At 52.8% G+C, this 21827-nt stretch overlaps 1 protein-coding gene across 1 annotated transcript; it reads left to right on the forward strand.

Annotated features, from left to right (window-relative positions):
- The first annotated feature begins 183 nt into the window (after nt 1–183).
- ANKLE1 (ankyrin repeat and LEM domain containing 1) lies at nt 184–20605 on the forward strand. The gene is made up of 9 exons (XM_035119368.2): nt 184–482; nt 1719–1871; nt 3591–3696; nt 7064–7172; nt 9083–11890; nt 12945–13107; nt 14741–14912; nt 15633–15762; nt 18873–20605. Exons 1-9 carry the CDS (start codon nt 379–381, stop codon nt 19043–19045), a joined length of 3918 nt encoding a protein of 1305 aa, XP_034975259.2. The 5' UTR covers nt 184–378; the 3' UTR covers nt 19046–20605.
- Nucleotides 20606–21827: the final 1222 nt, after the last annotated feature.

A 21827-nucleotide genomic window follows, 5' to 3' on the forward strand; every position in this document is an offset into this window, starting at 1 on the left:
ATGCCCCTTTCTAACCTATCCACACAGAAGATTCTCTTCCCCCCCCCCCGCCTACCAGTCCCTCCTCATTCCTCTTCCTACTGGGCAACCAGGCAGTCAGTCATTGCGACGACCAGCCAATGAGAAACCCAGGCAGGGCTTGAGAGGGAAGCCTCAAACTTTAAAAGCAAGATGGCGGCGGGGACAGTGTTGCTGCTGCGACAGCGGCTGTGAGGGAGCCGCGGCGGGCGCGCTGCCCTCGGCCGGGGTTGCGGAAGCGGCTCTTCGACTGCGTCTCGAGGCGACCCCGCCGGGCCGAGATTCCGCCGCCGGCCGCGCGGGCATTGAAGTAGCCGCTACCTCCTGTGGGAGTTCTGTGCATGTGCCGGCGGAGTGAGCATGCGCAGATGCGCCCCTTGGCCGCCCTCTAGTGGCGGGATGGAACCAGGCGCCCTGCCGCTCTCGGTCCGGCTGCTCGAGGCTCTGTCGGGCGGAGAGTGCGAGTAAGCGCGTGTGTGAATGCACCTGTTCACGTGTACAAGTGAATTTCTCTAGCGGCTTCTCCCTCTTTTTTCGTATATTCTATGGGTTGTTCCTTTTTGGCTTTGCAAAAGCTTTCTTATGTAAACAAAAACTACCCCTGAAATAATTATTATTAATAACAGCAACAACAACACCACAAGTGCTTTTATTCTAGAAAAAAGTTGCCAGTAATGCGTACCCTGGAGAACCCCTAGAAAAAAGCACTTATGTACGTATTTGTTTGGTACATTTATGAACATTATATATCTACGACCTTAAAAAGATTTGAGGTTAATGCCCAAGCTTTTACAGTGGTACCTCGGTTTAAGTACACAATTGGTTCCAGAAGTCTGTACTTAACCTGAAGCGTACTTAACCTGAAGCGAACTTTCCCATTGAAAGTAATGGAAAGTGGATTAATCCGTTCCAGACGGGTCCGTGGAGTACTTAAACTGAAAGTACTCGAACCAAAGCGTACTTAAACCGAGGTATGACGGTATTTTAATTAGTATTGCAATTACTGTATTGTAACTGTATCATTGCAATTATTATTGTTGTTACTGTATTGTTGTTGGCAGAGAAGTTCACAATGTTGGAAGCCTGCCAGCGTTGGCTTCCCTGGTTGGCACAGGACTCGCATCAGAGCCAGTCCGATGCCCCTTGGGGAACTCCAGAGGCAAAGCTCTGTGGGGCTTCAGGCAGGGGAGCATCTCCAACCCTTAACTGGAGAGCCTGGAATTGAACCTGGGACTTCATGGGCACAAAGCAGGTGCTGTGCCACCGATCATGAATTGGACTGACCTTCTTTCAAAGCCATTTGAGTCGCTGGCCATTGCTGCCTCTTGCAGAAGGGAGTTCCACAGTTTAACTCTGTGCTGTCCTTCCTTTATACGTGTCCTGACTTTTCCAACATTCTGCTTCATTGGACGCCCAAGATTTCCAGTGTTACGAGAGAGGGAGAAAAACTTTCCTCTGCCCGCTTTCTCCATGCCTTGGACAATTTCTTTCTGAAATAGGGTTTGTTTACACAAATTTACAACCCTGAATCACCATGCATAATTTCACAAACTTCTGTTGTGTTCACTCGCCTTTTCTCTCTAAACTAAAATGTCCCAAATGTTGCTAGCTTTCCTCGCTCGCTCCGTCCCTTTGTCCATTGTGCTTGCTCTCTTTTTCCTGGACTTTCATCTCTTAGTTGCTGTTTACTTGCTTCCCAGGATGGTTGAAGCCCTTCTCCAGCAGGGAGCAGACCCCAACTTGGTTCTGCCTGATGGGATTGCCGGCATCCACCTTGCCGCCGGCATGGAGCAGGAGAGTGGGATCCAGTGCCTTGCCCTCATCCTCCGGTATGGCGGAGACCCCAACCTCAGGTACTATGCAGGGTCCATGGGGAAATGAGCTCTGAACCCACCATCGGGTATCTAGTGTGAGCAAACGTATTTGGCATCAGATTACTTGCATACCCTGCAGCATTTCTCCGATGAAAATAGGGACATTCTATTTAATAATCTATATATATATAAATGTAGAAGGTGCATGTTTGTTCGACCGAACCTTTCTCCACAACCGCTTACCCGATCGCCCTCAAATTGGCCCACAACATCGGGTGTGCATGTGGGAGTGTCTCTATCCACTTACATTGTCCATACACAAACCTAGGATAGGTAGAAACCTGGATTTCTGTACAAAAAAATTGCCCCCTCCAGTGGACATCCAACAAACAACATCCTCGCCGCTCAGGCAGCCCGGGAGGTAGGCCAGGCCTCACCGCTCCTTACCTCCCACCACCCGCAGACGCTGCCTTATGTGAGGGGGAAACGGAGAGGGGTCAGGGAAACAGGTCCCCTGTCCTAGGAAACAGGGACCCCGACTGAGCCACAGCAACACGTGGCCGGGTACAGCTAGTGATGATGATAATAAATAAATTTACTGTTTATTTATACCCCACCCATCTGACTGGGTTGCCCCAGGAATTCTGGGCAGCTTCCAACTTTAAAACTTTAAACATTACCCAAAAAAATCCCTATACATGGCTGACTTTAGGTTATATAGGTACTTTTTTCTTTAGGTTATATAGTTACTTTTTTCTTTGACATCTGATGGGAGGGCATTCCAGAGGGCAGGCGCCATCTCCAGTTCCCTATAACCTCACTTCTCGCAGGGTGGAAACCACCAGAAGACCCTCGGAGCTGGACCTCCGTGTCTGGGCTGGGCGATGGGGGTGGAGACTCTCCTTCCGGTATTCTGGGCCGAGGCCATTTAGGGCTTTAAAGGTCAGCACCAACACTTTGAATGGTGCCCAGAAATGTAATGGGAGCTAGTGGAGGTCCTTTAGGGCTGGTGTTATATGGTCCCGGCGGCCGCTCCCAGTCACCAGTCTGCCTGCCGCATTCTGGATTAGTTGCAGTTTCCGGGTCACCTTCAAAGGAAGCCCCACGTAGAGCGCATGGCAGTAGTCCAAGGGGAGATAACCAGAGCATGCACCACTCTGGCAAGACAATGTGCAGGCAGGGAGGGTCTCAGCCTGCGTACCAGATGGAGCTGGTAGTCAGATTTGACCTGCACATCCAGTGGTCTGACCTCAAGATAATAAAATTTTAACGTCAAGAACAATGCAGATCCAGAGACCTGCTTTACTTTAAAGGGAAAGATTGTAGCTCAGTGATAGAGCATGCACACAGCGGGTCAAAGCGCAAGTAGATAAATAGGTATCGCTCCAGCAGGAAGGTAAACGGTGTATTCGTGTGCTGCTCTGGTTCGCCAGAAGCGGCTTTGTCATGCCGGCCACATGACCTGGAAGCTGTACGCTGGCTCCTTCGGCCAGTAAAGCGAGATGAGCGCCGCAACCCCAGAGCCGTCCGCGACTGGACCTAACAGTCAGGGGTCCCTTTACCTTTACCTTTACCTTGCTTGAATCTCTGGAGTCTCGGGGGGGGGGCTGGGAAGGAGAGCTGCTGCCAGTACTAAGCTGGGTGCTTGGCTGCCCCTTGTTTGCGACAAGAGGCCAGTGCAATAAATCTTGACACCCTTCAGGCCTTGGGCACCTAACATTGCGCAAGGTGCAAGCCCAGGTTTTGCTTGTGATTCAGGTCCGTGGATGGCCTCACCCCCTTGCATGTGGCAGCCGCCTGGGGGTGCAACACGTGCTTAAAGCTTTTGCTGATGGAAGGAGGAGACCCCCACCTGAAAGACCAGGTAGGCCAGAGAGTTCCTGCCTCTGTGTGTGTGTGTGTGTGTGTGTGTGTGTGTGTGTGTGTGTGTTTGGGCAGGGTGGGGGAGAGAGGATGGCAGGGACTTTCCTTCCTGCTGCCCTTATACCAGCCACCCCCAACCTTCGGCCCTCCAGATGTTTTGGAGTACAATTCCCATCATCCCTGACCACTGGTCCTGTTAGCTAGGGATCATGGGAGTTGTAGGCCAAAACATCTGGAGGGCCGCAGGTTGGGGATGCCTGCCTTATACCACTCCTATTTTGGGACCGAACTCTGACACGAAAACCTGCCTCATGAAAACCTGGCACGTTCTTTTGCATGGTGACTCGGAAACAGGGTGGATTTGATTTAAATCAAATAGATTTAAATCAAATAGATTTAAATCACAATTTTAATCGCTAGTCCGGAAGACTTTATTTAAATCATATATATTTTTACAGAAAGACTCATTCTTGCTGGTATAATCTCATTCTTGCTGGTATTTACAACCAGATGAAGGTTTCGTTTTTTGAATAATACATTTTCAGAGTACAGTCGTACCTTGGTTTTCATACAGCTTAGTTCTCAAAACGTTTTGGCTCCCAAACGCCGCATATCCAGAAGTGACTGTTCCAGTTTGCGAACTATTTTTGGAAGCCGAAGGTCTGACAGGGCTTCTGCAGCTTCCTGCAGCCAATCAAAAGCTACGCTTTGGGTTTCTGAACATTTTGGAAGTTGAACGGACTTCCGGAACGGATTGCATTCAACTTCCAAGGTAGGACTGTGGTTTTTACAGTTATATCAAAAATTACTGATTTGGTTAATCTATTACCGTGTTTCCCCCTTTTTAAGGCGTAGTCATAAAGTAAGCCATAGCAGGCTTTTAAAGTATTTGTTAAATAGAAGACACCCCCTGAAAATAAGCCATACCTCTGCGCTGCGCGGAGTGAGACCGCTAGCGCCCAGCCAGCCAGTGGGACACAGCACACTGGCCGCAGGAGGAGGAGGACGTCTGCCTCTATTCGGGAGGAGGAGGCAGACGGCCGGAACCGGCTGCTGCAGCTGGGCCCGGCGGAGGCGAGGCCACTGCTCGCCCCTGGGGGCTGCGGAGGCAGCTGGGCAGGGACAGCCGGAGCCCAGCCGGGCAGCAGCAGCAGGAGGTGGAGTACGGTGCTGCTGCTGGCCGCGGCAAGGAAGCAGGCGCCCGAAGGCGGCGGCTACTGCAGCCCCGACAGAGCGCGCAGCAGTGCCACTCCTCCCGAGGCAGCGGGACCCAGCAGCAGTGCCGTCCTCGTCCTTCCGCTGCTGCGTGACTGGGCTCCAGCTGTCCCCGCCCAGCCTCCTCTGCAACCCCCAGGAACGAGGCGAGCAGCGGCTTGCCTCCACCTGGCCCGGCAGCAGCAGCAACAGCAGCGGGAGGATGAGGACGGCGCTGCTGCTGGGATACGCTGCCCCGGGACGAGCGGCGCTGCTGCGCGCTCTGTCGGGGCTGCAGCAGCTGCCGCTTTCGGGCGCCTGCTTCCTCCTGCCGTGGCCAGCAGCAGCACCATACTCGTCCTCCCGCTGCTGCTGCTACCCGGCTGGGGTCCGGCTGTCCCCGCCCAGCCTCCTCTGCGACCCCCAGGAACGGGGTGAGCAGCTGGCCCGGCAGCAGCAGCAACAGCAGCGGAAGGATGAGGACGGCGCTGCTGCTGGGTCCCGCTGCCCCGGGACGAGCGGCGCTGCTGCGCGCTCTGTCGGGGCTGCAGCAGCTGCCGCTTTCGGGCGCCTGCTTCCTCCTGCCGTGGCCAGCAGCAGCACCATACTCGTCCTCCCGCTGCTGCTGCTACCCGGCTGGGGTCCGGCTGTCCCCGCCCAGCCTCCTCTGCGACCCCCAGGAACGGGGTGAGCAGCTGGCCCAGCAGCAGCAGCAACAGCAGCGGAAGGATGAGGACGGCGCTGCTGCTGGGTCCTGCTGCCCCGGGACGAGCGGCGCTGCTGCGCGCTCTGTCGGGGCTGCAGCAGCTGCCGCTTTCGGGCGCCTGCTTCCTCCTGCCGTGGCCAGCAGCAGCACCATACTCGTCCTCCCGCTGCTGCTGCTACCCGGCTGGGGTCCGGCTGTCCCCGCCCAGCCGCCTCCGCAGCCCCCAGGGGCAAGCAGCGGCCTCGCCTCCGCCTGGCCCAGCTGCAGCAGCCGGTTCCGGGCGTCTGCCTCCTCTTCCTGAAAAGAGGCATAGAATCATATGATTCTATGAAAAGAAATGCCCCACGGCATTGGCGGCAATGAGGGGAGGGTCTCTGGGTTGGCTGGGCACGGGAGTTGAGCATGGTGGCCCCAGGAGGAGCGCAGGCAGCGCTGGGCGCGCTCCTGGCTCTGACCACGCTCACCGGTGAAAAAGTATGACGAGCGCCCAGCTCCAAATGTCAAAATGTAGATTGCTTAATTAAAAAAAATAAGACACCCCACCGAAAATAAGCCATAGGCTTATTTTCTTGAGTAAAATAAATATAAGACGGTGTCTTAAAATGTGGGAAACACGGTAGAAATACATAGACAGATAATTATGAAATGATTGTGAGGTTTAATAAGTTAACTGTTTATATTTGGAGAACTTTTCTGCTGTACTTTATTGGAAGGAGAAAAATAATATTTTCCTCAATAACAATTTAACTAAAACAATAGCATTATAGCATATGTATCCACGTTTGTTAACTGATGTGGTTAAACAACTTTTAGCACACATGAAAAACTTAAAACAAAATCTTATTTCCTTTGGACTACAATGTGACTTAAATGGAAAATTCTCTTTAGAAATATTTTTCCTCCAAAAGAATTTTACTTTAAAAATCCAATTCTTAAAATAATTTTTTATAAAAATTTCAAATCAGATTTTTAAAATTTATTTTAAAAAAATCATTGATTTTTATCCACCCTGCTCGGAAGTAAAATCACACCAGGTTCAAGCAGACTTGCTCCCAAGCGAGTGCTTGTGATCAGAGGCAGCCATGCTTCTGAATACCAGTTCCTGGAACTGCAGGAAAGGAGAGTTGCTGTTGAGCTGGGATACTGCTTGCTGGCTTCCCTTTGAGGTATCTGGTTGGGCTCTTTGGCAATTAAGATGCTGGATGGGCCCCCTTTGTCCCGATCCAGCAGCCGTGCTCTTTTTAAGTTCTTAAAGTCATTGCAAAGATAGAGTAGACCCACTGACGTCACAAGAAGAAACCGTTCCGGGGAGAACCGAAGCACTGGCAGTTGACGAGCTGAAGCTGCGAAATTGTTTCTTGATTCCCTGGCCCATGCTGATTGGAATAAGGAGGGGCAGGGAGGGGAACTTGGATCGAGAGAACTAGCAAGGCCAGACTTGGTCCTTTAGCCTCTTCTTTTCTCCCAGGACGGGAACACTGCCATCGACCTGGCTTTGGAGGAAGGGAACGAGATGTGTCTCCGTATCTTGCAAGGGTTCCTGGAGGAGGCTGCAGAGGGGCAGCACTGCTGGATGAGTAAGTGGGGAGAAGCAATCAAGCTCTCCGCCTCCCCGCCCCCCGTGCAATGTTATCTTCGCATCCTATCACCCAATTTAAAACTTTACGTTCTCATAGAATCATAGAGTTGGAAGAGACCACAAGGGCCATCCGGTCCAACCCCCTGCCAAGCAGGAAACACCGTCAAAGCATTCCTGACAGATGGCTGTCAAGCCTCTGCTTAAAGACCTCCAAAGAAGGAGACTCCACCACACTCCTTGGCAGCAAATTCCACTGCCGAACAGCTCTTACTGTCAGGAAGTTCTTCCTAATGTTTAGGTGGAATCTTCTTTCTTGTAGCTTGAATCCATTGCTCCGTGTCCGCTTCTCTGGAGCAGCAGAAAACAACCTTTCTCCCTCCTCTATATGACATCCTTTAATATATTTGAACATGGCTATCATATCACCCCTTAACCTTCTCTTCTCCAGGCTAAACATACCCAGCTCCCTAACCTGTTCCTCATAAGGCATTGTTTCCAGGCCTTTGACCATTTTGGTTGCCCTCCTCTGGACACGTTCCAGCTCATTTGTTTGCTACACCGTAACAGCTGCTGAAACAGAGCTTAGCAAAAAAAAATTCGAAAGTGTGAGCATGAGAAAACATGAACCTGTTTAAAGTATTTAGTACAGGCTTCCTTAAACTCGGCCCTCCAGATGTTTTGAGACCCCATCATCCCTGACCACTGGTCCTGCTAGCTAGGGATCATGGGAGTTGTAGGCCAAAAACATCTGGAGGGCCGAGTTTGAGGAAGCCTGATTTAGTAGTTTTTAAGATAAAAATGAGAGCATCCTCTTACGAGATCTTTGAGCAGAGGAGAGGAAATGGACCGACAACTCTCTTGTTATTAACCTGTTTGTATCGGCCAAAAAATATCCCAGGCGTCCAGTGTGTCTTATCATTGGCACATCTGCTGCTGCGGCCTCACAACTCCAGCCTCATTCACTACCATCCAGACTATCTACAGCGACGCCGGTTTCAAGAAGGTTACCCCACCTCACCGGCCCTTCCGATTATTACCAATTTGAATAGTTTAACTCACACACACACAGCCTGTAATATTCTGCTTATTGATACACTTATTTTATCTTCGATCTATGGAGCGAATATTTTACATTTTGTAGTTTTGGACACTTGCATCAAATAAGATTCCGACTAAACATTAGAAAGGTCTGACCGTAAGAGTTGTCCGACAATGGAACAGACTCCCTTGGGAGGTGGTGGACTTTCCTTTGCTGTTGGTTTTAAAACAGAGATTGGATGCCCATCGGTCAGGGATGCTTCAACTGTAATGCCTGCATTGCAGGGAGTTGGGATAGATGATCCTTGGGGGGCCCTTCCAACTCTACAGTTCTAATATTTTAAAAAATGGAGGCATGCAGGTGGCGCTCAGGTCTAAACCACTGAGCCACTTGGGCTTGCCGATCAGAAGGTTGGCGGTTCAAATCCCCACGGCGGAGTGAGCTCCCGTTGCTCAGTCCCTGCTCCTGCCAACCTAGCAGTTCGAAAGCACACCAGTGCAAGTAGATAAATAGGTACCGCTGCGGTGGGAAGGTAAACGGCGTTTCCATGTGCTCTGGCTTCCATCACGGTGTCCTGTTGTGCCAGAAGCGGTTTAGTCCTGCTGGCCACACGACCCAGAAAGCTGTCTGTGGACCAACGCCAGCTCCCTCGGCCTGAAAGCGAGATAAGAGCCGCAACCCCATAGTCGCCTTTGACTGGACTGAACTGTCCAGGCGTCTTTTACCTTTTAACCTTTTACAGTTCTTTTCTGCGATTTCCAAAAAGCTTGAGCTGTGTAGCAGAATGCCAGCAACTCCTATTTCGTACGACTTCCAGAGGATCAAATTAAATAATCCTAGCCTCGTTTGTCCTTCTCTTTTTTATACAGGCTACCGAAGAGAAGAAAGCTTCCTCTCCACCGTGACTGAAGACACCTTAAACCCTGGGAGGTCGTCAAGGCTTTACGACACTTTCCCCATCCTCTCGGGCGGAAGCTTGCGGCGGCCTCCTCCGGATGAGAGCCTTCAGCATGCGAAGCCACCCACCTTCCTTTCTCATCCTTCAAAGAGCCAAGATAAAACTTGTTCCTTTGAGGACAGGATCGCTTTTTCGTTCCTCACGGAGTGTTCTTTGGCTTCCAGCACTTTGTCCGATCAGGGAGACCTCTGTGCTCAGCCGGCAGCCTCATCCTCCTTGGGCGGCGTGCTTGGGCAGCTAGCACCGAGTCCCTTGGCAACACAGGGTTTTAACATTGGAGGACCCGAGCCCCCCAAAGCAGATCTTGGCACAATCCAAATTCGCTGCGTCCAGAGCACTACAGCTAAGGGGTTCCCTTTGCCTCCAGCCCCAGACAGCGCATTTCCCCCCTCCACTTTAATTGACCGCAAGCTGAGAGCGAGCCTCGAAGTACAAAACACTAACAGATCCCAGGAGATCCCCGGGCCCTCTCCCACCCATGCAGTTGTGTCCGAATGTGAAGCAGATCCCGTTGCCGGCATGCACAATCCCAACGCCACCTTCAACCTCTCCCAGTATGGCAGCTTCCTAGACCCAGACCTTGTGGTGAGGACCACAGGCCACGAAGGGCTGGACGTCACCTCGCCCGATCATGCCTACCTGTTCACCCGGGAGAACGCTGCAGCCATCTCGGACTTGGAAAAGACAGTCGTAGTCCATGGAGAGTTGCTGCCGAGCGCCTGTGGGAATCTGGACGGAGGCTCCAAACGAGACGAATCATTTAGTGAAAGCTCAAGCAGTGGCCAGTATGCCTCATGTGACAGCGAATGTTATGCAAGCACTGAGGAAGCACTTGTCCGCTGCAGCGAGGCTCAGACCCAGGAGGGAAGGGAGGCCAGCTTCAGCTGTTCTACATGCAGCTCCCGCAACACTGAGAGCAACAGTTTAATGTCAGAATTGTCCTTAGGCCCGTCTTCCAGAGGACTGGTAAGCAGCTCCGGAGAGCCAGTTGAGGCATTTAGCGAGAGAAATTCTCCTGCTAGGTCTGACTGCCTGAGACATTTGTGCGACAGAATTGGTTGTAAGGGGGCTTATTCCAACACATGCGCTGGGAGGCAACCTTTGGACCTGTGCCACTTTGGAAAGGACGAACGGCCTAAGAACGGCGGACAGCTGGGTTTCTCCCAAACGTCCCAGGTTCTTGCAAAACGCCCTTTGCAGAAGTGGGGAAACCAAGACATGAACTCTCCGCCATTGAAGGAAACACAGAAGCCAGCGATTTCTGGAGCAGAGAACGAGCATCTTTCAGAAATTTCCTCTCCCGCTGTTGGAAGAGTTGATACCTGGGAACTGCAAGGCAAACTAAAAGGAAGTGGGTCGCCTGAAGCTCAGGAAAGGTTGAGCACAGAGGAAAGGAGAGGATCTCACTCCACGAGCACCAAGGATGTGGAGGAGCACTTGTGGACTCCAGAAACGGTGCTCATACAGAAGGCATCTGAAGAGACGTCTTCACTGGAGAATGAGAGCCCTGTCCCTCCTGGGATGATCTGGGATGCGGCTGAAACAATGGCCATCCCTCATCAAACTCCTCCGAGCACCAGAGAAGAAGAGCCTGCCGGCTTGGAGGCCAAGCTGAGGTCAATGATGCTGGCGACCAGAGTCTGCCATTCACCACTGCTCCTGTCCCACCAAAGCCCCCAGCACGTTACGCCCCGAAGCAAAAGCCGCATGATGGCGTCGGCCACACACAATGCCAGCTCTTCATCCTCCCTCTTCGACGAGACCCTGGAGATGCCGCAGCGTCCCAGGCGGTGGAGAAACCCCGGGGGGCTGGTTCCGGCCTCGGGCGAGAGGCAGGATCAATCCGCTGGCCCGAGGAACAGCAGCCTGCCTGGTGCGGCGGGAGGCGAGAATGGTGAACTCGATGACACCATATTAATTGGGGCTGGTCTCGGCAGCTGTGAGCTAGGCAGCTGCTCAGGCTCCCTCCCTCCGGGCTGCCCTCTCATCAGCCTAGATACACTAGGGAGCTCTGGGAGAGATGTTTGCAGAGGGTATGACCGTTCTGACACCAAATGTGGCAGCAACCGTGTAACAGATTCAGAGGAAGAGGTTCCCTTGAAGGAGCAGAAGCTGCCACCAGGGAATGGAGAGGAGGCTTGTGCTGCCCGAGAAAACCTGGATGCTGTGCTGTCTCGGGGGGAACCTGAGCGGCTAAGTGCCAGGCATGGTAGGCCCAAGAGGCAGGCCAATCGCTCGCGAGTGAGCTTCAGCCGGCTGCCTGCGAGAGGGCCGCCGGTGCCGAGAGCCTCCACCTGCCCGTCGGGGCGGATGAGTCCCATGGCCCAAGATGTCCAGCTGTCGCCCGGTGGCCGGCCAGTGAACCTGAGCGCCACCGAGCCCGTGGAATACCTTTACGAGGATGAAGGGCACACCCTCGTGGAGCGCCACATCCCTTGCACGGACGACTCCGTGGCCAACACCACCAGCTCCGAAGACACCATCATCTACGATTGGCGGGCATACACCGGTCAAGCAGAGCGGCCGGCAGGTGTGGGCCGCCGCTCTCCGCCAGCTGCCTCTGATCTGAGCCACCTCTCAGACGAAGCACTAGTCCGGCAGCTTCGAGACTTCGGTGTCAACCCGGGACCTGTATCGGGACTCACCAGGAAGATTTACCTGCAGCTGCTAGAGAAGCTGATGAGCGACCCGAAGACCAAAGCCCGGAAGGGCTCTGCAGGTGGGTCGCTGCTTTGCCTGGGGGTAGGGGAGGGCCTCAGCCCATGGATGGCGGCCTTGCTTTCCATGCAGAAGGTCCCGGGTTCAACCCTTTCAGGGGCATCTCCAGAAAGGGCATCTCATGTGCTTCGCCTTTAACTGACATGTCTTTAAAGCTGGGGGGGGGGAGTGGTTTACATATCTCCTTTGCTGATTCTAAGTTGCAGGCTAAGGGGCTGAGAGCTCCTGTTAAAAATAATAATATTAATACACGAATGCCCACCACCACAAACACTTATACCTGTTCTAACCTAGGGCTGGGCGATACCTGGTTTTCAACATCGCAATATATCACCAGCTAAACATTGCGAAATATTGATATATCACACAGGGGCATAGCGAGGCACCGCGACACCCGGGGAGGCAAATTGCCATGCACCCAGGTGGGCGCGCCGCCGCTATGTAACAACGCATGCGTCGCTACGTAGCGGGGTATCGCCGCTCCGCCCCCCGCGCCTCCAAAGCCGCACGCCTCGCTCCAGCTACCAAAAAAAATGGACCGGCGCGCCTGCAGCTTTCTTTTGTATTTTTTTTTCCTCCGAGGCTGCTGTGCAGAGGCGAGGGGCGGGGCCACAGCCCTGAGTGACACCCCCTCCAGGGCGATGCCCGGGGTGTATCCACCCCCCCCCCGCTTGCTCCGCCTCTGATATCACAACGTCTGAAATAAGAATGGAGCTGTGTAGAGGCACTGGCTGGCTTCACGGTTTTCCCCACATTGTGATTTTTGCATAACACACAAACACACACACGATTCGTGATACATTGGCAGGTCCAAAATTATGACACTGTTATCACAATATGGACTTCAAACCAGTTTAGGACGATATATCGATATATCGTTCAGCCCTATTCTGCTCATGCAGAATATAACAAAAGTCTCTCCGCTGTGATCGTATATTGACATAATATTCCATAGTTCTTTTCTTGTTATGTGTTGTGTGCGTCTCTCCACCATGTGTTAACAAACTTATCTGTTTTGGTGGGGGTGGGGTTGTCTGTTCTTGACTTGCCTCCAGGCTACAGCCCGGAATTGTCTTCTGCCCTGGACACTTACCAGATCCCAGATGGCCAGGAGGACGAGATGGCTTTGTCCAGGCAGTTCGACCAGCCGGACAAGAGCTGCAAGTGGAGGGAGGGTCTTCTCAAATCCAGCTTCAACTACCTGCTCCTGGATCCCAGGTGTGGAAGTCCCACCCACCCACCCCGACTCTGCCATGTCAGCTGCCGCTGGGGGAAAAGGAGGCAATTCCTACCTTTTCAGACTCAGCTGAGTTTTGGGCGAAGACTGGCGATATAGTTTGACAGCCCGCAGTCTTTTCCACAGGACAGAACTCTCAGGGTGTTGTCGGGTGTCTCTGGCCATGTGAGGAAAGGGCTTGGAGTCACTCTCTCCTGCCTCTGCTCCAGGGCCTCAAAGCCCCATCTAATCACCAGTTCGAATGGAGAAGAGCTTGTCAGCCGGTAGAGCACAAGTCTCTTCATCTCAGGGTTGTGGGTTCGAGCATTGCAGGGGTTGGACTACCGGTAGATCAGGGTTTCCCAAACTTGGATCCCTAGCTGTTTTTGGACTACAACTCCCGTCATCCCTAGCTAGCAGGACCAGTGGTCAGCGATGATGGGAATTGTAGTCAGAAAACAGCTAGAGGTTTGATTTGAGTATAGGTGGAATAAGAAATTATATATGATGTATAGATGAAACACATATGTATATGATTTATTTATAATTTATTTATGATTTTTTTAATTAAATTTAGGTTTAAATTTTGTTCATTTAAGATTAAGTTTGTATTGAGTTGAAAGTATCATCTTTTTACTTTGTCATTTGATATCTGTTATTTGAGTTTGATATTTGTTATTTGAGTTTGAGTTTTGTTAGTATTGTTTACTTATTTTTTTTAGTTTTTTGTTTGTTGATTATGCTTTGTTTGTTTGTTGTTTACAAGTTTTTTAACCTCAATAAAGTTCATTTTAAATTTTTTTTAAAAAAGAAAAGAAAACAGCTGGGGACCCAAGTTTTGGAAAACGCTGGACTTAGGTGACCCTCAGGGTCCCTTCCAGCTCTGCGGTTCTATGATTCTATGACCCAGGGGTGGGAAAGCTCAAGCCCAGGCGTCCAAGGGGCAAAAGCAGGTGGAGAAATCGATGGAAATTTTACTTCCATCCAGGTAACTTCTCCCCAGGCCGGACAGAACATCCTTGCCAGTCCTGCTTTTCACACACACACACACCAGGTGTTTTGGCGCTGGGATGCATGCTTGGAACTCTGATCATGCCACTTGGTTACCTGGATGGAAGTAAAATTCCCATCGATTTCTCCACCTGCTTTTGCCTCTGTCCCTGCACGTCGCCGGCACAAGCCTCTGGAAGGGAACGCAGCCCTTCGGGGGGGAGGGAAAGTGTTCCTGATCCCCGATCTAGGGGGTTGCATTTTGTGAGTGCGTGTGTCTCACACCCACACAGACCACCTCTGCCTCCTAATATCCCCCTAAGAACACAAGAAGAGCCTGCTGGGCAGCATCCTGTTCCCACAGTGGCCGACCAGATGCCTCCAAGGGAACGTGACAAGCAGGGCATGATTGCAAGGGCCGTCAGCCCTCTTGCCGTTCCCAGGAACTGGTACTCAGAAGCATTGCCACCTTCGACCGTGGAAGCAGAGCTTGGCCATCGTGGCTGGCAGCTGTTGACGGCCTCCCCACTCCTCCACGAATTTGTCCAGTCGCCTCTTAAAGCCCTCCGGGTTGTTGGCCCATCGCTGCCTCCCGCGTTGACGAGTTCCGCCGGTTAACTCTGCCCTTCTGCCTGTGCCCGACAGGGTGACCCAGAACCTGCCCTTCCGCTGCCAGTACATCAGCCGGGCCGAGTGTTTCCGGACGTTCATCAGTGCCATCTTCTACGTGGGCAAGGGGAAGCGCTCCAGGCCGTACTGCCACCTCTACGAAGCCTTGACGCACTACCAGCAGAGCCGGAGAAAGCAAGGCGGACAGGTGCAGGCAGCGCAAAGTCCAGGGGGGGGTGCCCCACTCTCCCCTCCGGCCCTCCCCTGCTTTGAGGCAAACGCCGTGGGGTGGGGGGGTCAGGCCAGAGAGATGCGGCGGCTGAGATGCACCCTCCAGTCAACTTCTGGACACAGTACAGGGATGCCAGCTTGATTAAAATACTGGGGGAGGGGGACGCATTGGCCCGCTCTCTGCCGGAAGGAGGGAGGCTGGAGCCAAGCGAGCCCAGCCCAAGGTGAGCCTCCCCACCCACCCCTCGGTCTGACAACTGCTACCAAGGCCCAGGAGGCAATGGTGCCCAAGCTGAGGCCAGGAGCTGGGGGACAACAGCAGACCCAGCCCGCACACTCTCTCCTCCTCTCTCCGCCAGGCGGTGGCACCCAAGTCCCCTCCATGGCAGGAGGCTTGGGGGGGGGGGGCGTCTAGGCAGGTGGATGGGTGATTGAGTGCCTTACCTGCCCTCTCATATGGCAGAGGAGGCCGGGGAAGCTCGGCCCAGTCGATTTTACCACCCGCCCCCATTTGGGAGGTGGTAAAGGGGTCCAAGACCCTTTGGCACCTATGAAACCATGGGCTGGGGCTGCTCAAGAGGGTTGCCGTCTTCCTGCCTTGGCAGCTGCCTTTTCAAAAGCCCCTTTTGTCTTGAAACAGATCTGAAAGCAAACACTTTTATTTTCTGCCACTAATCTGCTCCCTCCTTTCCTCCAGGTGTGCTCCAAAGTCCAGCATATCCTGGAAATCTGGGCCAGCAGGCAAGGGGTCATCTCCATGCACTGTTTCCAGAACGTCATTCCGGTGGAAGCCTACACGAGAGAAGCCTGCATGGTGGATGCCATCGGTAAGGCGTGTGCCAGAGGGGGCCAAGGCTGAAGGGCAGGCTCCTTCCTAGGATAGCTCAGTCAGTAGAGCATGAGACTCTTAATTCCAGAGTCATGGGTTTGATCCCCACGTTGGGGGTGTCCCCTTTTGAAATGGGGAAGGGGGGATTATTGTGTTGTTGTTGTTATTTTATTATTGTTTTATTTTGATTATTCATTTTGTATTTTATGTTGTGATTTTGCATCTTGTGAACTGCCCTGAGACCTGTGGGTATTGAGCAGCTTAATTACTACCGTGTTTCTCATATTTTAAGGCATCCCCAAAAAATAAGCCATGACAGGATTTCTAAGGGTTGGTGAAAAATAAGACATACCCCGAAAATAAGCACTATCGCAAAGCCCCGACCGAGCGAGAGGCGAAGGCGCGGGACCCAGCAGGAGCTCCCTGCCTGCTTCCCCGAGCCGTAGCGCATCAGGGGACAGAGCCGAAGATCGGCGGGCGCTCCTTGCTGGGCTTGACAAGCCCGGGAAACAGCGCCCGCCGATCTTCGGACCTGTGCTGTGTGACAGGCAGGGGTGGGGGGAAGCGGAGATCGTTCTCCGCTCTCCCCCCACCCCCGCCTGTCACCAAAGATCGGCGGGCGCTCCTTGCTGGGCTTGACAAGCCCGGCAAACAGCGCCCGCCGATCTTCGGCCCTGTGCTGTATGACGGGCGGGGGTGGGGGGGAAGCGGAGATCATGCTCCGCTCTCCCCCCACCCCCGCCTGTCACCAAAGATCGGCGGATGCTGTTTGCTGGGCTTGACAAGCCCGGCGAACAGCGCCCGCCGATCTTCGGACCTGTCCTGTGTGACAGGCGGGGGTGGGGGGGAAGCGGAGATCGTTCTCCGCTCTCCCCCCACCCCCGCCTGTCACCAAAGATCGGCGGGCGCTCCTTGCTGGGCTTGACAAGCCCGGCAAACAGCGCCCGCCGACCTGTGCTGTGTGACGGGCGGGGGTGGGGGGAAGCGGAGATCGTGCTCCGCTCTCCCCCCACCCCCGCCTGTCACCGAAGATCGGCGGGCGCTGTTTGCTGGGCTTGACAAGCCCGGCAAACAGCGCCCGCCGATCTTCGGACCTGTCCTGTGTGACAGGCGGGGGTGGGGGGGGAAGCGGAGATCGTGCTCCGCTCTCCCCCCACCCCCGCCTGTCACCAAAGATCGGCGGGCGCTGTTTGCCGGGCTTGACAAGCCCGGCAAACAGCGCCCGCCGATCTTCGGCCCTGTCCTGTGTGACAGGCGGGGGTGGGGGGGGAAGCGGAGATCGTTCTCCGCTCTCCCCCCACCCCCGCCTGTCACCAAAGATCGGCGGGCGCTCCTTGCTGGGCTTGACAAGCCCGGCAAACAGCGCCCGCCGACCTGTGCTGTGTGACAGGCGGGGGTGGGGGGGAAGCGGAGATCGTTCTCCGCTCTCCCCCCACCCCCGCCTGTCACCAAAGATCGGCGGGCGCTCCTTGCTGGGCTTGACAAGCCCGGCAAACAGCGCCCGCCGATCTTCGGCCCTGTGCTGTGTGACAGGCGGGGGTGGGGGGGAAGCGGAGAACGTGCTCCGCTCTCCCCCCACCCCCGCCTGTCACCAAAGATCGGCGGGCGCTGTTTGCTGGGCTTGAGAAGCCCGGCAAACAGCGCCCGCCGATCTTTGGACCTGTCCTGTGTGACAGGTGGGGGTGGGGGGGAAGCGGAGATTGTGCTCCACTCTCCCCCCAACCCCGCCTGTCACCGAAGATCGGCGGGCGCTGTTTGCTGGGCTTGACAAGCCCGGCAAACAGCGCCCGCCGATCTTCGGACCTGTCCTGTGTGACAGGCGGGGGTGGGGGGGAAGCGGAGATCGTTCTCCGCTCTCCCCCCACCCCCGCCTGTCACCAAAGATCGGCGGGCGCTCCTTGCTGGGCTTGACAAGCCCGGCAAACAGCGCCCGCCGACCTGTGCTGTGTGACAGGCGGGGGTGGGGGGAAGCGGAGATCGTTCTCCGCTCTCCCCCCACCCCCGCCTGTCACCAAAGATCGGCGGGCGCTCCTTGCTGGGCTTGACAAGCCCGGCAAACAGCGCCCGCCGATCTCCGGCCCTGTGCTGTGTGACAGGCGGGGGTGGGGGGGAAGCGGAGATCGTTCTCCGCTCTCCCCCCACCCCCGCCTGTCACCAAAGATCGGCGGGCGCTCTTTGCTGGGCTTGACAAGCCCGGCAAACAGCGCCCGCCGATCTTCGGCCCTGTGCTGTGTGACAGGCGGGGGTGGGGGAGAAGCGGAGATCGTTCTCCGCTCTCCCCCCATCCCCGCCTGTCACCGAAGATCGGCGGGCGCTCCTAGCTGGGCTTGACAAGCCCGGCAAACAGCGCCCGCCGACCTGTGCTGTGTGACAGGCGGGGGTGGGGGGGAAGCGGAGATCGTTCTCCGCTCTCCGCCCACCCCCGCCTGTCACCAAAGATCGGCGGGCGCTGTTTGCTGGGCTTGACAAGCCCGGCAAACAGCGCCCGCCGATCTTCGGCCCTGTGCTGTGTGACAGGCGGGGGTGGGGGAGAAGCGGAGATCGTTCTCCGCTCTCCCCCCATCCCCGCCTGTCACCGAAGATCGGCGGGCGCTCCTAGCTGGGCTTGACAAGCCCGGCAAACAGCGCCCGCCGACCTGTGCTGTGTGACAGGCGGGGGTGGGGGGGAAGCGGAGATCGTTCTCCGCTCTCCGCCCACCCCCGCCTGTCACCGAAGATCGGCGGGCGCTGTTTGCTGGGCTTGACAAGCCCGGCAAACAGCGCCCGCGTGCACTTTTTAAAAAATAAGACATCCCTCAAAAATAAGCCATGTCGTGTTTTTTTGAGGAAAAAATTAATATAAGACATGACTTATAATATGAGAAACACGGTAAATAAATAAATAAATAAGAGAGAGAGGTGATAGCTCATAGCTCCATAGGATCAAGCAGCACCTCCTGGAAGCGGCCATCCGAATAGGACTGGGACCACCGCATTGCTACCCCATCCCCAGTCCTAATTCAGACATCCGCTCGGGGGGGGGGGGGATACTGTGGTCAGTGGTATCGAAAGCCCCTGGAAGATCTAGGGAAATCATCAGACTCACGCTCCCCCTGTTTCTCCCTCCAGGGCTGAAGATGCTGACCAATCAGAAGAAAGGGAATTACTACGGCATTGTGAAGGACTGGCCTATGAAGCGGAAGCGCAGCCTGGGCACCTACCTCCTTCACAGAGCCATGCAGATCTTCCTGGCAGAGGGGGAGCGGCAGCTGCGCCCCGCAGACATCCGCACAGGCCAGTGACGGCTCGCAAGGCTCTCTCGGTGCGGCCAGCACCCAACCCCATGGACCTGACATGATACCCATGGCCTGCTCAAGGCAGTCGTCACATTATGCCCGAGGGCTTGGGGTAGGACAGGCTTCCTCAACCTCAGTCCTCCAGATGTTTTTGGCCTACAACTCCCATGATCCCTAGCTGCAGGACCAGTGGAAATTTGGGAGAATTGTAAGGTAATTTGAGCAATTTATAACACAGAATACCAGAATAATTTTAAATGGCAATATAACTGAAAGTGTGAGATAAATAAAGGAACTTGACAGGGCTGCCCCCTTTCCAGTGTGAGCCAGTGTGATATAGTGGTTAAGAGTGGGTTCGCTTCCCCACTCCTCCACATGCAGCTCCTGGGTGACACTTCTCTGACGTCTCTCAGCCTCACTCACCTCACAGAGTGTTTGTTGTGGGGGAGGAAGGGCATGAAAGCCAGGGAAAGATTTCTGGATGATAGACTTCCGGATTGAGCGCCGGCCATAGCGGTCGGAGGTCTGCGAGCTCTGCGGACCTCGGCGCATCAAAGGTGGGGGGAAACCGGTCCAGCGCAGCGGACCCCCAAAGAAACCCCAGGTCGAGCTTTCTGGGGGCATAGTTGTCCGGTTGTGCGCAAAAGCTACTCCCCTCTCCCCAGCAAGGCTCTGTTTTGAGCCCCCGAGAGCAAGGGGGTCAGAGCGGCAGCACATTCGGACGCAGGATGTTTCCTTTGACAGCGCGAAGCCGCAGGACTGTGAGGATTGAGTGCTCAATTTTTTCCAAAGAAAACTGCTAAAAGGATTGTACTGTGAGTACTGAATTATTGGATCTAATTTGAAGATAATTTGGCCACGGGAAAGGGATTTTAAAAACGGAAGCCGGTCCCGTCCCACTGATTATCATAGAAAGCAAGGACATATACCTTAAGCCAGAAAATAGTGCAAGAAGTTAAACTTCCAAAGGCAGGACTGAAATCCCCCCCCCCCCCGAAGCAGGGGGAGGGGGGAGGAAATTTATATGGATTTATATCCCTGTGAAATCTGAGGATTGAGAAAGTGACATCCTTTGTCATAGCTGCATAAGGAAATGTCGACAGCTTAAAAACGAAGGGAACATTCCACTTTCGCTTTTCTATTCAGAGACACTGAATGCACCCCCCACATCCTGTTTTCTCTCTGTTGTAACCTTCAAGTCGGGATGGCAGCCACAATAACAGATGGTCAATATGTGGACATAATAAACTGATGCAAGAAAACAAGCAGGAATTGAAAGCATGTATTTCTGAAGTTTAAAAAATTGGTGACTGTCTTAAAGGCTTCAAAGTGAACTTTGAAGAAAAAATGGATACAGAAGAAAAACAGCAAGAAATGGACAATGGAAGGGAGGACGCAGAGGACAAAAAAGTTGACGACTTTTAAAAACTTCAAAGTGAACTTTGAAGAAAAAATGGTTTAGAAGAAAATCAGCAAAAATTGCAATTGAAAGACTCTGCTTTCAATGGAGAAAGAGGAGCGGGCAAGGAAAATAGAAGGGGAGCTGTGAGGAGTGGGTTAGAAAGAATAGAGGATTGGCAGGGGAGGTGGCAGCAGGGGGAAGAACAGGAATGAGAGGGAGGGGAAGACACTGGAGAATGGGAGCGGGGTGAAATTTGTGAATAATGTGTTAACAGGGAGAAAGTAACCTGTAGTTATGAAGAGGATGGAAAAAATTGGAAATAGTTTTGAAGAGAATTTAATTACAGTGGTACCTCTACTTACGAATGACTCGACTTATGAATGTTTCTACTTACGAATGGAGCTCCATCCGCCATCTTGGATGCGGTTTAGATAGGATTTTTTATACTTACCAATTTTCAGATAGGGTTGCTTCGACTTACGATTTTTTTCTCCCAATACATTCCTATGGGATTCGACTTACAAATTTTTTCGACTTACAAATGTGCATTCGGAACGCATTAAATTCGTAAGTAGAGGTACCACTGTATATATATTAAAATTTAGTGAATATGAAAGAAATTTGGAAGAGATGTATAGGCTAAAGGAAGAAAATATTTTAAGATTGTGTAAATGAAAAGGAAAAATAGGTAATGAATTAGAATACAGTGGTATCTCTACTTACGAATTTAATGCGTTCCGAACGCACATTTGTAAGTCGAAAAAAATTGTAAGTCAAAACCCATAGGAATGTATTGGGAGAAAAAAATCGTAAGTCGAAGCAACCCTATCTAAAAATTCGTAAGTAGAAAAAATTCTATCTAAACCGCATCCAAGATGGCAGATGGAGTTCCATTCGTAAGTAGAAACATTTGTAAGTCGAGTCATTCGTAAGTAGAGGTACCACTGTAGATTAATCATGGTACTACCGGTAGGGGATAATGGAGATAAGGATTGGAAAATTATGATAAAGGATATTGCTAAAGAAGGTTATGAATTGAAAATCAGAAAGGGGGGGAAGGGGAAGTCTATAAGATAATGATTTGAAAAATAGATGTTTTAAAGTTTGTTCTTTTTTTCTGTTTTCTATGTCTGTGTTTGTTGGTGTATTTGTTATTGTATGTTTATTTGCTTAATTATGTTTTAAAAATCCATAAAAATTAGTATTAAAAAAAGATTTCTGGATGACAAAGCTAAGACCCCTTCATCGTCTGTTTAACTTGCTGCTTGTTTTCCTTTTCTTCCTGTTTTGTGGGATGAAGGTTTTGTTGGTATAGAATGTAATGAATTTTAATATTTTTAATTATTGTCATGTTGATATTTGTGTAAATGCATGGTCCTCACAATA

The sequence above is a fragment of the Zootoca vivipara genome, chromosome 6 (assembly GCF_963506605.1).
Source record: "Zootoca vivipara chromosome 6, rZooViv1.1, whole genome shotgun sequence".
Taxonomy (NCBI): domain Eukaryota; kingdom Metazoa; phylum Chordata; class Lepidosauria; order Squamata; family Lacertidae; genus Zootoca; species Zootoca vivipara.